This window comes from Prionailurus viverrinus, chromosome A2 (genome assembly GCF_022837055.1).
Source record: "Prionailurus viverrinus isolate Anna chromosome A2, UM_Priviv_1.0, whole genome shotgun sequence".
Taxonomy (NCBI): Eukaryota; Metazoa; Chordata; class Mammalia; order Carnivora; family Felidae; genus Prionailurus; species Prionailurus viverrinus.
Genome location: NC_062562.1, coordinates 50,209,409 through 50,221,960, shown reverse-complemented (window position 1 = coordinate 50,221,960; position 12,552 = coordinate 50,209,409). Strand labels below are relative to the sequence as shown.

At 46.5% G+C, this 12,552-nt stretch overlaps 1 protein-coding gene across 3 annotated transcripts in view; it reads left to right on the top strand.

Moving 5' to 3' along the window:
- Positions 1 to 12,552, top strand: part of SRGAP3 (SLIT-ROBO Rho GTPase activating protein 3) — a 262,285-nt gene that overhangs the window by 117,059 nt on the left and 132,674 nt on the right. For all 3 annotated transcript variants that reach the window (XM_047849973.1, XM_047849975.1, XM_047849976.1), the window contains exon 2: positions 9,126 to 9,318. In XM_047849973.1, coding sequence (XP_047705929.1) covers positions 9,126 to 9,318 — 193 coding nt within the window. The remainder of the gene's footprint in view (positions 1 to 9,125; positions 9,319 to 12,552) is intronic.

Genomic DNA, 12,552 nt, shown 5'->3' with positions numbered 1-12,552 from the left:
CCGAGGGAGCCTTTTGTGCAGGGCCCAGAGAAGGAAAGAAATGTGGGTCCAGGCTTTCAGGGAGGGCAGGAGGAGGGGGGAACCACACTGAGTGGCCCCAAGGATGATCCCCAGTAATAGAATACAACCTGCTTGGCGGGGTTGTGTTTGCAGGGCATGAGATGGGCCTTGGGGAACACCTAGCCCAGTGCCCAGTGTGCTCCATGCTCAGTCTACATGGCTACAGTAGCAGTGATGGCTCATTCCTGCCATTTATGGCTTATCTACTATGCACCAGGCATCATGCCAGGCACTTGACATGCATACCATCTCTCTTTGGACAAACTTGAGAGGAAGGTATTATTATTCCCCATTTTATAGGTGAGAAAAACACTCAGGAAGCTGAACTGACTTCCACAAAGTGGAGAAAGCCAGGCTTGTGCCCAGGCTGGCTGTCCCCAAAGCCCGTGAACATATGCCCTTCCCATGTCCCCAAAGCCCGTGAGTGTGTGCCACTTCTCTGTGGAGGCTGCTTGCCCAGGGTCTCCTAGGTGCCCGACACATTACGCACATTTCTAGTTTGATCCTTGCCATAGCCCTGTAGGATGAGCATGGTTACCTGCCCTTCACAGATGGGAAAACAGCTCAGAGAAAATCACCTGCCTGCCCAAGACCTCCAAATGCATATCTGGCAGAGACAATATTCTGCCTTGTGACAGCAGCTGGAGTCCAGGCTCCGTGGGTCTGTCCACTCTGCTATACCACCTCCCTCCCCTAAGGCTGGAGCTGGATGGCAATGGACTCCTTCAGCACGCCGGTTGTTGGGCCGGCCGCAGAAAACAATATTAATAAATGATAATTGTAGCTAACAGGAACTTTCATTAAGCCTCTAATACAGTGCTATCCAATAGAAGTTTCTGCAGTGCTGCAAACACTCTGCTCCGTCCAATACAGTAGCCACTAGCCACAGATGCTTTTGAGAACTTGAAATGTGGCAAGTGCAACTGAGAAATGAATTTTTCATCTTAATTAAATTTAAATGGCCACATATGGCTAGTGGCCACTGTGTTGGACAGTGCAGTGCTAAAACAGATGAAGCACTGAACTAAGAGCTTTCTCGAATGGCCACTTACCATCCTTACAACAATACCAAGTAGATTATTATCATCCCCATTTTACAGAGGAAACTGAGTCACAGGGAAATGAAACAAACATGCCCAAGTTCGTTTGGCTAAACGTGTAGCAGGGCTAGGATTTGAATCCCCTGGGCAGGTAAACCTCAGAGCCTGCTACGTTGTGCTACCAAGCTGATGTTTCCCTCCACCACAGGAGGGCTTGAGGTCAAGGTCAGGATGCACTGGGCTGGATACAGTGACAGCCAGGGCCAGTGAGAATGGCAACAGGATGACAGATGGAGTGTGGGATGGAGACAGGAGGTGGAATGGGACATGATCCCTGAAAGGGTAGACATTGGATCCTCCAGGGAAAGCACCTTGACCTGGAGACCAGGTAATCTTGGTTCCTGTCTGCCCCTTACTCTGGATTTGAGCCCTGGCTCTGCCAATTTCTAGGTGACCCCCAGGGCAAATCACTGGCACTCCTCGAGTCTCAATTGCTTCTTGTACGAAATAGGAATGTTAATAGCACCGGCCTCAAAGGACGTGGTGATAATGAGGTGGGATTTTGCATAGATGTGATGAGGTACTGTCAGCTGTTCATCCTCCTTGTTAGCCCCTGAAACTCTACCAGGGAGGGTGTGCCAGCTGCCTCTGTGGAGCAGGGTGGGGGGTGGCAAATGCTCACTTGATCCTGATTTTCAGGATAAGTACAACTTGAAAGCGGGGCCTCATCATCCCAGGAGGTGTCAGAAAATTCACCCAGTTCTCAGGACAGGATCCAAGGATTAGGATTGGGTGGGGCCTGGGAAACTGGATTTAAAGTTGCTCTTAGGGTCACACTCTGGCCCCTCTCTCTAACCCATCTGCAGGCTGGGGGCAGAGGCCTCTGGGGACAAGTTATTGGCATTCCTAACTGGTCAGACCTGTTAACCAGAGCTGCAGGCTTTGTATCAAGTTACTGACTTTGTCTGCCTTTCTTTCTTTCTTTTTTTTTTTTTTTCTCTTTTTTATTGTGGAAAGTTTCAAACACTCCCAAAGCAGAGAGAATAAATAACAAGCTTCTTCCTCATATCCATCACCACAACTAAACTTCATCAATGACAAGGCCAATCTTGTGTTACTTTTAAGCCTGCCACTCCCCAGCCCACCGCCCAAGGCTATTTTGAAGCAAATCTCAACATATCTGTTTTTTTAAATAGGCCCCATGACCCACTCATAGATTTCTGGTGAAGGTACAATTTGGTACAACTTCGGAGGAGGGCAGTGTAGCAATCTCAAAGTTCTAATGCAAAATAGTGATGCAAATTCCTTTTGATCCTCAACTTCCACATGAAGAATTTGTCACACAGATGGTATACCTGCACATGTGCAAAACAAAGCTTGCATATGGTTATTCATGCCAGCATTGTTGATGATTATAGTAAAGGATTACAAACAATGCAAAAGGCGCTGGCTAAAAATTTTTTTACATTTTGACAGTGGAATTCTGTACTACTGTAAAACGGAACGAGGAAGTTCTTTATAAAATGATGTGGACTTATCTCCCCAGTGTATTCTTTTTTTTTTTATGTTTATTTATTTATTTTGAGGGGGGAAGGTGGGGTAGAGGGAGAAGAGAGAGGATCCTAAGCAGGCTCCCCTCTGACAGCTTAAATCAAGAGTCAGGTGCTTAACCAACCCCTCAGGCACCCCTCCCCAATGTATTCTTAAAAGAAAAAGGTAAGGTACAGGACGCTGTGAATGATATGCTACTATGTCTGTAAAAACAGGGAAGATGTGTATTTGAAATATGCCATTATTTCTAGAAGGATGCACAGGAACCTGGTAACTTGGTTGCCTTATTAGAGGGGGGACTAGGTGGCTGGTGGACAGGGTGGGAGAGAGATTTTTTTTTTTAAGTTTATTTATTTATTGAGGGGAGGGGAGGGAGAGAGCTGGGGAGGGGCAGAGAGAGAGAGAGAGAGGGAGAGAGCTGGGGAGGGGCAGAGAGAGAGAGAGAGAGTGAGAGAGAGAGAGAGAGAGAGAGAGAGAGAGAGAGAGAGAGAATGAATTCCAAGTAGGCTCCACACTGGCTCCCAGTGCAGGGCTTGAACTCACGAACCATAAGATCATGACCTGAGCTGAAATCTACAGTTGAATGCTTAATCAACTGAGCCACCCAGGCACCCCTAAATTTTTTTCCTTATACCCTTTCTACCTTTTGAATTTTGTACTCATTTTTTAATTTTATTTATTTATTTATTCAATATATGAAATTTATTGTCAAATTGGTTTCCATACAACACCCAGTGCTCATCCCAAAAGGTGCCCTCCTGTACTAATTTTTTTAAATTCCTGTATTTCCTGTCTAAAAATAGAACTCCTTTTTTTTCTGTAAGCCTAAAACTTCTCTTAAATATAGTTTATTAATTAACACAAAAAAGGTATTTCTCCAAATGAGTTGGAAAACTTATTTGGCTTGCGCAAAACATTCATACTTCCCCCAAATTGGTATGTATCAAAATGTCTTTTGGTAGGTGAATGAATAAACAAACTGAATATTATTCCATACAATGCAATATTATTTAGTGATAAAAAGAACTGCCAAACTGTGAAACGACATGGAGGAACTTTTAAAATGCTTAATGCTAAAAGAAACCTGCTTAAAGAGCCTACATAATATATGATTCCAAGTATATGGCATTCTGGAAAAGGCAAAATCAGAGAGACAGTAAAAAGCTGAGTAGTTTCCAGAAGTTGTAGAGAGGAGGGAGAGACCAATAGGCAGAACATGGGGGTTTTAGAATACTGTGTATACTGTAACAATAGCCACATGACATTATGCATTTGTTCAAACTTGTGCAATGTAAAACACAAAGAGCAAGCCCTAATGTGAACTATGGACTTCAGTTAATAGTAACATATTAGTTTTTGTCCATCAAGTTGTAACAAATGGACCACACCAATGCAAGAGGTTGACAATAGGAGAAGCCATGCAGGGGAGTGAGAGGGAGTATATGGGAACTCCCTGCCCTTTCTGGTTAATCTGTCTGTAAACCTAAAGCTTCTCTAAAAAAAAATCTATTAATTTTTTAAAAGGTAGAATTTCTAATTACCTTGAACCTGAAGAAGATCTGTAGCCTCTGCTTGTGAGGTGTGGTTATGAGTGGGATGGAGAGGGTGAGGATACTTGTTCACCTGTAAAGGCAGGTCGCCCTGAGTGTTGCCATGGGTGATGACATTGGCACAGGCACAGTGGTCTTTGGTGGGACTGTTACGGAGCTTTATGGGGAATGGATAGGCAGGCTGTAAATTCTTGGGCTTTGAATGTCAGAGGAGTTTGGTTTTGATCCTATTAGCTGCAGGGAGCCATGGAGAATTTTATCAGGAGAGTGACACCGGAGAGCTGTGCTTCAGGAGACTGGGGTGTCAGAATTAGTTCTGCCCCTTCTTTGGGCCTCAGGCCTCTATCTGTAAAACCAAGAGGCTGCACTAGGTGATCAGAGAGGTCTGTTCCAAGGTTTTGAGAACAGAGAGCCTTTACCGACTTTCCAAACCCCTTCTCTTCCCTGCCCCACCCGCTTTTAATTTTTCTGCCACTCAGTGCTCTGCTGTGGCTGGAACCGCCCCCTGGGGGGAACGTCTGCTGACTGGAGTCTGAGCCTTGGGAGCAGTTCTGTTTTATTTTATTTTTGTCGCTCCTTTGAAATCTTCAAGGAGAAAACCCAACTCTGTGCCAGCTCCAAGGAGGAGCAACTTGGAAAGGAGTTAGAAATAACGAGATGGGTAATCAAATCCTTTCAGGGTTCCAGAGAGAGCGTGGGCATGCTGCAGTCTGAGATCCGGCCAGGACCGTTTCCTGCTAGAAAGATCTGACTCTGAGCTGTCCAAGCTGCTGGAAGGTTCTATGCACGACCCAGCCTGGAGGCTCCAGCTGGTGGTATGAATTGGGGGAGATTCTCTGCTCCTTCCAAATCCTCTTCTGTCATCACAGTGTGATTTATGAGTTTTTCCTCTAAAATATGTGAACATTGGCTCCTGATTATGCCCTGTAATGGAGGAAAGCAGTGGCTACAGCATTTCTGATTAATAATACTCTTTAGACCACCATCCTGTTACAAATAGGATACAAGAGGTTGAAGACAGATGGATTAAAGTGTTTTTTTAAAAAATAATGTGGTCTGAGTCTAGTTAGATACCTGAAGGGTCATTGCTCCCATCTGAGGGATCTGGGCTTGATTCCTAGATTAATTGCAACATACCAGCTGTTATGAACAGAGGCTGCTTACCTCTGAGCCTCTACCTCCTCATCTCTGGGGGGAGAAAATGGGGAAGGAACACTAGTAGCACCTGCCTTATGGGGAAGCTATACAGATCATGTGAGATAAATATGTAAAGAAGTCAGCACTGGGCCTGCAACAAATGACAGACTCCGTAAGTGCTAGTAATTATTATTAAGATTATTTTGAGTCCCAAATTGTATAGAGTCTGAAAGTAATTTGAAAAATATTTGGAAAGCATTTTTATAACTATGTGTTGACATGGCAGGGCTTACCCTTTGGGGAGTAATGGCATCTCGATCCAATGTAACAAGTAGGCCGTGTCATAGGCGCACCTGTGTTACAGTTCAGGGAACAAAATGTGACCTTGGATAAGTTCCTGATTGTAGTTTATACAGAGCCATGGTTTCTTCCTCTAAAAAATGGATAATAATGTCATGGTGTGTGTGTGGGGGGGGGGGGGGTGTCTGGTGTGTGAGTGTGATTTTTGCGTATGTTTGTGTCGAGTGAGACTCCCATAATCACAACACTTAGTGTCCTTGGGTGAAAGCACTTGGTAAAGATAAATATGCAGATATTGATCTCCTGATGATCTATTACGTGTGGGGAAAACCCACCTGCAGAGCTTAAATTTCATTTGAGGAGGTAAGGCAGCTATGACACACATACTGAAAGAATGAAAACAACAGCACGAGGCAGAGACAAACCGGAAGTACCGTGTGAGTTCAGAGTAGGGCCAAGACAGCGGTCCAGGACTCCCTGGGAGGAGCTGTCCTGTCAAGCAGGGTTTAAGCTCTTTTGCGTGCCTGCCCTCTAAGTGAACTTGGTGGGGGAAAACTCTCTTGCCTCACACATTTTAACTCGACATCTGAAAAAATTTCATTGTAACTTTAAGTAGTTACAAAGGATCTCATTTATGTCATATTGTAAATATTGACCTTGTACCATAAAATTACACTACTCTCTTAAATGCATCAAATGGAAACTAACATAGCATTTTTAATTTGGCCTCTTTATCGCAGGATCACTTATATACAGCAGCATGCACAGATCTCAGGTATGCCACTCAGTTCTTTTTTACCAGTGTACCTGCCACCCAAATCGAGGTATAGTGTATCTCCAGTGTTCTAGAAGGCACCCTTTTGCCTCCTGCCAGTTAGTGCCTCTCCAACAGTAACCATTTCTCTGACCCCTGTCACCATACACTAGTTTTGCATGATCTCATTTGTTCTGGCTTCTTTCAATCAACATAAGGTCTGGGAGATTCAAGTATGTCACGGCAGGTAGCGGGAGTTCACCTTTTCCATTGTTATATAGTATTCCATTGAAATCTCAATAAAAAAAGGTTTTGTCTACTCTTAATGGACATTTTGGGTTGTTTCTATTATTTGGCCAGAAAGCTACTGTAAGTATTCTTCTATATATTTTTTTGGTGGACATAAACTCTGGATTTGTTTTGGGTATGTAGTCATGAGGGAATCTCCAGGTAATAGGATAAATGCCATAATGCACTGGTATCCACCACTATCCATCAAAAATTACCCAGATAAGTCAGAAATTTTATATTGCACGTTTCTTTACCTTTTTGGACTCATAATTCCCTCATATTTCTCTAGCAGAATTTTATCTTAATATATTTTTATACTTGAAATTCTTTTATTGATTATCAGATTTCTTTTTTTTAATGTTTATTTTATTTTTGAGAGAGAGGCAAAGCATAAGTGGGGGAGGGGCGGAGACAGAGGGAGACCCAGAATCTGAAGCAGGCTCCAGGCTCCAAGCTGTCAGTACAGAGCCCAATGTGGGGCTCGAACCCATGAGCTGTGAGATCATGACCTGAGCTGAAGTCAGATGCTCAACCAACTGAGCTACCCAGCTGCCCCTCTATCATACTTCTTTGGATCCAAAACATGTATATAAATTGAAGTGGACATTTAAAATGTTTCCTTTGCCCATAAAAGCTCTAAGTATCTTTCTTTTGGATTGATTTGTCATTACAGTGATCACATATACAATTTATCAAAATGATATCAATATTTTACACACTTGATAAATAATGACTAAACATAAAAAGTACAATAGTGTGGGAAATGCTTCTCATTAGGAGATGGATGGGATGGTTGATGGCAGTGCTTCTCATACTCTCAGGGACATAAGGACCACCTGAGGATCTTGCTAAAATGTAGACTCTGAATCAGAAGTTCTGCACTGGGGTCTGAGATTCTGCTTTTCTAACAAGCCCCCTGGTCCACAGACCACTCTTTGAGGAGCAAGTGTTCATGATGACAAAGGAAGATTTGCAAACATCAACAGGCTAAATCATCCATTTTGGGGGGCACCCAGATATCTTGACACTTAGGGGCACTGCACCATAGATTGTGAATGGACGAGGAAGTTGGTCTTTCTTCTGCAAAGCAGGTGTGAAGAGGGAGGTGGGGAAAGAGGGCAGGCATGCCATCTAGACTGAGACACATTCTCAGGCAGAGCAGGGAAGAGTGGGGATGGAAACAGGATCTCCTGCTGATTCCCTTGTACTTTTCCTGCCTGCATACCCCCAGGGGAAGCCTTTGTGTACCCCAGCGTGGGGAGGCCCCCTGTGAAGACCACTTCTCTGAAGGATGCTGAGATAGTGTTGGCCATCATTTCAGACAGAGTGCCTGTTTATGCAGGTGGGATTGGACATTTCAAGGACGAGTTTGAATGGTCTCAAGAGTCTACTGGGGGTAAACCCTGAGTAGTAAAGTTTGTGGCTGGGTGGCTGGTGGCCTTAAATTCCATGCTAAGGAGTGGGGCTTAATACTCAGAAGCAGGCTGTGGGGTGTTTCGAGCAGGGAGTTTGTGTGAGCAGAGTGCTGTGGGGAGACTGAGGTGTTGAGTAGCTTGTGGGATGGCAGGGAAGGAGTTAAAGCAGAGAGACAGCTGCAGCGACAGCACAGCACTACGGGTTTGAAGATGAGGTTGGCCATAGTTATTGGGATTTGGCTGTGACTTTTATCTCTACCTCCCCAGCTTTTGAACTTTTGCCCTTGTTGCACAGATCTGGTTTGCGGTCAGTATTTCCTGGAGGGTGGGTGACATTCCTCTAGGGGTACTTGAGATGTTTATGCATGGACCTCAAGGTGATGTAAAGTGGAACACAGATGTGGCCTTAAGTAACACTGAAACCCAAGAGTTCCCCCCCTCCCCCATCCCCTTCTCAGCCTCTCTCAGGCCCGACTGCATCTGGAGAAGGGTTTTAACGCCTTGCACACTCCCATTTTCCTTTTGTTGATAGAGAGCAGGCAGCTTGGGCTCAGGGCCTTTGGTAAGCATCGGTCTCTGGATAGAATTTTACAAATTTTTTGTTCTCATTGAACTCATTTTCCGTGCCCCAGGATGGCAAGTGGGCCTAGTTTTTCCCTCAGCGTAGTGACACAAAAACGTTCACTTCAAGTAAGTTCATTTCAGTAAAAAAAGTGAGCCAATTCACTAGATCGTGTGGAAGAAACAATAACGTTGGCGGCATATGGATATGGCAAAAACCAAGGTGGTGACATACAATGATTCACCTTTGGGAAACATTGGGTTAAACCACGTGACAAGAGCCGCCCTGTGCCCGATCCTTGTGCCAGTGCCTGCAGAAGCTGGGGTCGGGGCACGCGGAGGGTGGCGGCGGGGAGGGGGCTGCAGGAATTGCAGTGCCTGCGACGGGGCCCTGGGTCAGCCGGGCGGGTCCCACTGCTGTCCCCGAGCACAGCCTAACGCCGCTGCGCCTTGCCTCTGCCCGCAGAGATCCGCACGCAGCTGGTGGAGCAGTTCAAATGCCTGGAGCAGCAGTCCGAGTCGCGCCTGCAGCTGCTCCAGGACCTCCAGGAGTTCTTCCGCCGCAAAGCTGAGATTGAGCTCGAGTACTCCCGCAGCCTGGAGAAGCTGGCCGAGCGCTTCTCCTCCAAGATCCGCAGTTCCCGGGAGCACCAGTTCAAGTGAGAGCGGGGCCGGGGCCTGGGCCGGTGGGAGGCAGCAAAGCACAAAGGAGGCCGAGCCTGGGTTACTGACCTTTCTGTGCCTGACTTCCTCCGCGTGAAGTGAGGATCCAAATAGTTCCCACGCGGGGAGGATGCTGTAGGGAATAGATGAGAAACACAAGAGCCGTGCTTAGCGCAGACAGTAAATGCTCAGTAAATTGTCTACCGCTATCCCACTATGCACCAGGCATTGTACTAGTCTTTATTTGGGCCAGCGTGATATCCCTCCCCTCCCCCCCCCCCCTTTTCAGGACATCCTGACTCTACCCAGTTCTCTTTTATCTGGGGGTCAGCCAGCCCACTTCCCCATTCCTTCAGCACAGTGACCTCAGAATCTCTTTCTTCTCCGTGGAAGTGATGCTCAACGCATCCCCCTTTGCTACTCCTCTGGAGGAGCCGTGCCCAGGTTCTTTTTCTGCCTTGTTAATTTATGATACGCAACCTCCCGGGCCCTGATTTCTCACACTCCAAACTTGGGGTTTGTGAGCTCGGATCTGCTCAGGCACTGATGTGGCTGGCCGAGTCCGCCAGCGACAAAACCGCTTTGTCCAGAACCCGCGTGGGGCCAGCCTCCTCAGTGCAGGTAGGAGGTAGCAGCCGCTCAGGGGCAGCGTTCGCTCCGCAGGGCGGCGCTCTGCAGCCCTCTCTCCCGCTGTCACGCTGCCAGGACCTCCTCCTCCTCTACCTGCTGTGTCTCCAGCCAGTTGCCCTCAAGGCAGGGCATCTGCAACTTACTTCAACCGCCCGCCCCCCCAACCCCGACCCATTCCTCCTTCCTCTGGGTTCCATCCCGTTTTTCTCTCTACATTAAAAAAAAATGTGGTAAAATGTATGTAATATAAAACTCTACCGTGTGAACCATTTTTAAATGTACGATTATGTAGTGTTAAGGATACTCATGCTGTTGTGCATCCATCACCACCATACAAACCCCGTAATGCTTTTCCTTTTGCAAAGCAGCATCACTGTACCCATCAGACACTAACTCCCCATTTCCTCTCCCTCCAGACCCTGGCAGCCACCATTCTACTGTCTGCCTCTATGGATTTCACTACACTAGGGACCTCATATAAGTGGACTCATACAGTAGTTGCCCTTAGGGACTGGCTTCTTTCTCTTAGTATAACCTCCAGGTTCTTCCATATTGTAGCATGTGCCCTTTTGAAGGCTGAGTAATATTCCACTGTATGTGTAGAGCACATTGTAGTTATCCATTCGCCTGTCAGGGGACACTGGCTTGCTTCCACCTTCTTACGTATATTTTTTTGTGTACTGCTACGGCCAAGGAATGCTCTTCCTTTAAATTCCCTTAAACATTTCCTTTGGTCTGTGCCACACCATGTGAACGCTCACTTTCGTGCGGATTGCTTTATCAAGGGGCAAAAATTTATTATATCTTTGCAAATACCATGCTTGTTTTTTTTAACCAATCTCTATTCAAACTTAGGCTGCAGGAGGAAGCTTCTATCAATAACCTCCTCCCAGGCAGTGTCTAGGCCCTTTCACACACATAATCTCATTTTTCTGATAGATTTTTTTTTGAGAAAATGTGCTCCCCCTCACCTCCTAAATGATGAAGGTAAAATGCTCATTGTATACAATTTAGAAAATACAGACAAATAGGAGGAAAAAAGTCACTCGCAGAGTCCTGCCACTCAGAAGCAAACATGGCTCATGTTTTGGTGTCTTCTCTTGCCTATCTTTTAGTAATAGCAACAGCAGTGACAATTTATTGAGTGCGATAACCAAGCACGTTGTGCTGGGTGGCTGTTACTGGCCTATCTTAAAGATGAGGACAGTGAAGCTCTGAGAAAAGCAGCTTGTCCAAACGTGTCTGTGGACCAGTCATTGCAAAGAGACAGATTTGAACTGTCATTTTCCTTCTGCCTCCTTGGCTTCAGATAAGAAGGGGCCAGGGTGCAGCCTGAGAACAGAGATGTGGACGCTCCCCTAAAACCACAGATGCACGCATGGAAACCCTTGTTTCTGGCTGAGCTGTCACTGGAGCCATCCAGGGCTGTGTGGTCAGGCTGTGGCCTCAGCTCCTGCCAGTCTCCTCCCTTCTCATTTTCAGCGTGAACATGGGGGAAAGGCGGGGGAGCAGGGGAGCATGGGCAGGGGTCCCCTGTTCCTTCGCATTGCCTGTAATGAGCTCGCCCAGCCCCTCATGGGTTCATTAAACAGAGGCCACCAGACGGAACAGGAGCCCCAGCTGGCAGTCGGGCCAAGCAGGCTGCTTGACACACTATGAAAGTCTAATTAGGGTGTCGGCCCAGGCCAGTGCAGCTGGCATAGGCCCTCCGCACGATGCTAATGCAGCTTTGGAAGCAGGAGTCTCTAAGGTATGCCTGGATTTGCCCTTTGACCCCAGGGCCAACCAGTGCTGACCTCTGGCTGCCTCTCTGGAGCTCAGTGGGCAAGATCTGTGCTGTGCTCTGGGTCCTTCGTCCTGCTGTCCAGAGAAGGCTTGTCTTGCTGTCTTACAGATACTTCATTTAAGAGTGTCCATCTCTCTGGCAGGTAGCCTCTCAGGGCCTTGAGGGAAGGGCCTAGATCTTGTTAGTTTATTCCCAGTGCAGTGGGCCCAGTGCCAGACAGAGATTGGGGGGGGGGGTTGTGAATGAGTGGGAGTAAGGAAGGGAGGGCGGAAACATACTTGGTGTATAAAGTCTGCTGTGGCTGAGAGATTTTGTTTAGAGAGAGAATTGATTTGCCCAAGAGAGGGAATTGATTTGCACAGCAAATGAGTGTCCGAACTGGGATGGGGACCATCAGTCCATTCGGCTGCTGTAACAAAGTACCACAGACCATGGTGGCTTATAAACCTATTTTGCACGGTGCTAGAAGCTGCAAGTCCATCACAGCAATCATTTGATGATATTTTCTTTCTTCTGTTTTTTATGTTTGATTGTTCATCTCTCTTCCATTAGACAGGAAATTCCACTATGGCAGGAACCGCCTGTCTTGTTTACTACTATAAATCAGGGCATGGCACCTGGTAGGTGCTCAGTAAATATGGCTAAATAAACAAACAACAAATACAGAATATTATGGGCACACAGAGGAAGCACCAGGTCAGACTCAAGGAAGCTTTCAAGAGGAAGTGACATCTACACTGAGCCCCAAAGAGCAAGCAGGTAGCAGAGTTCAAAGGACGTGGTGCCCACCTCAACCATCCATACCAACCGTGGG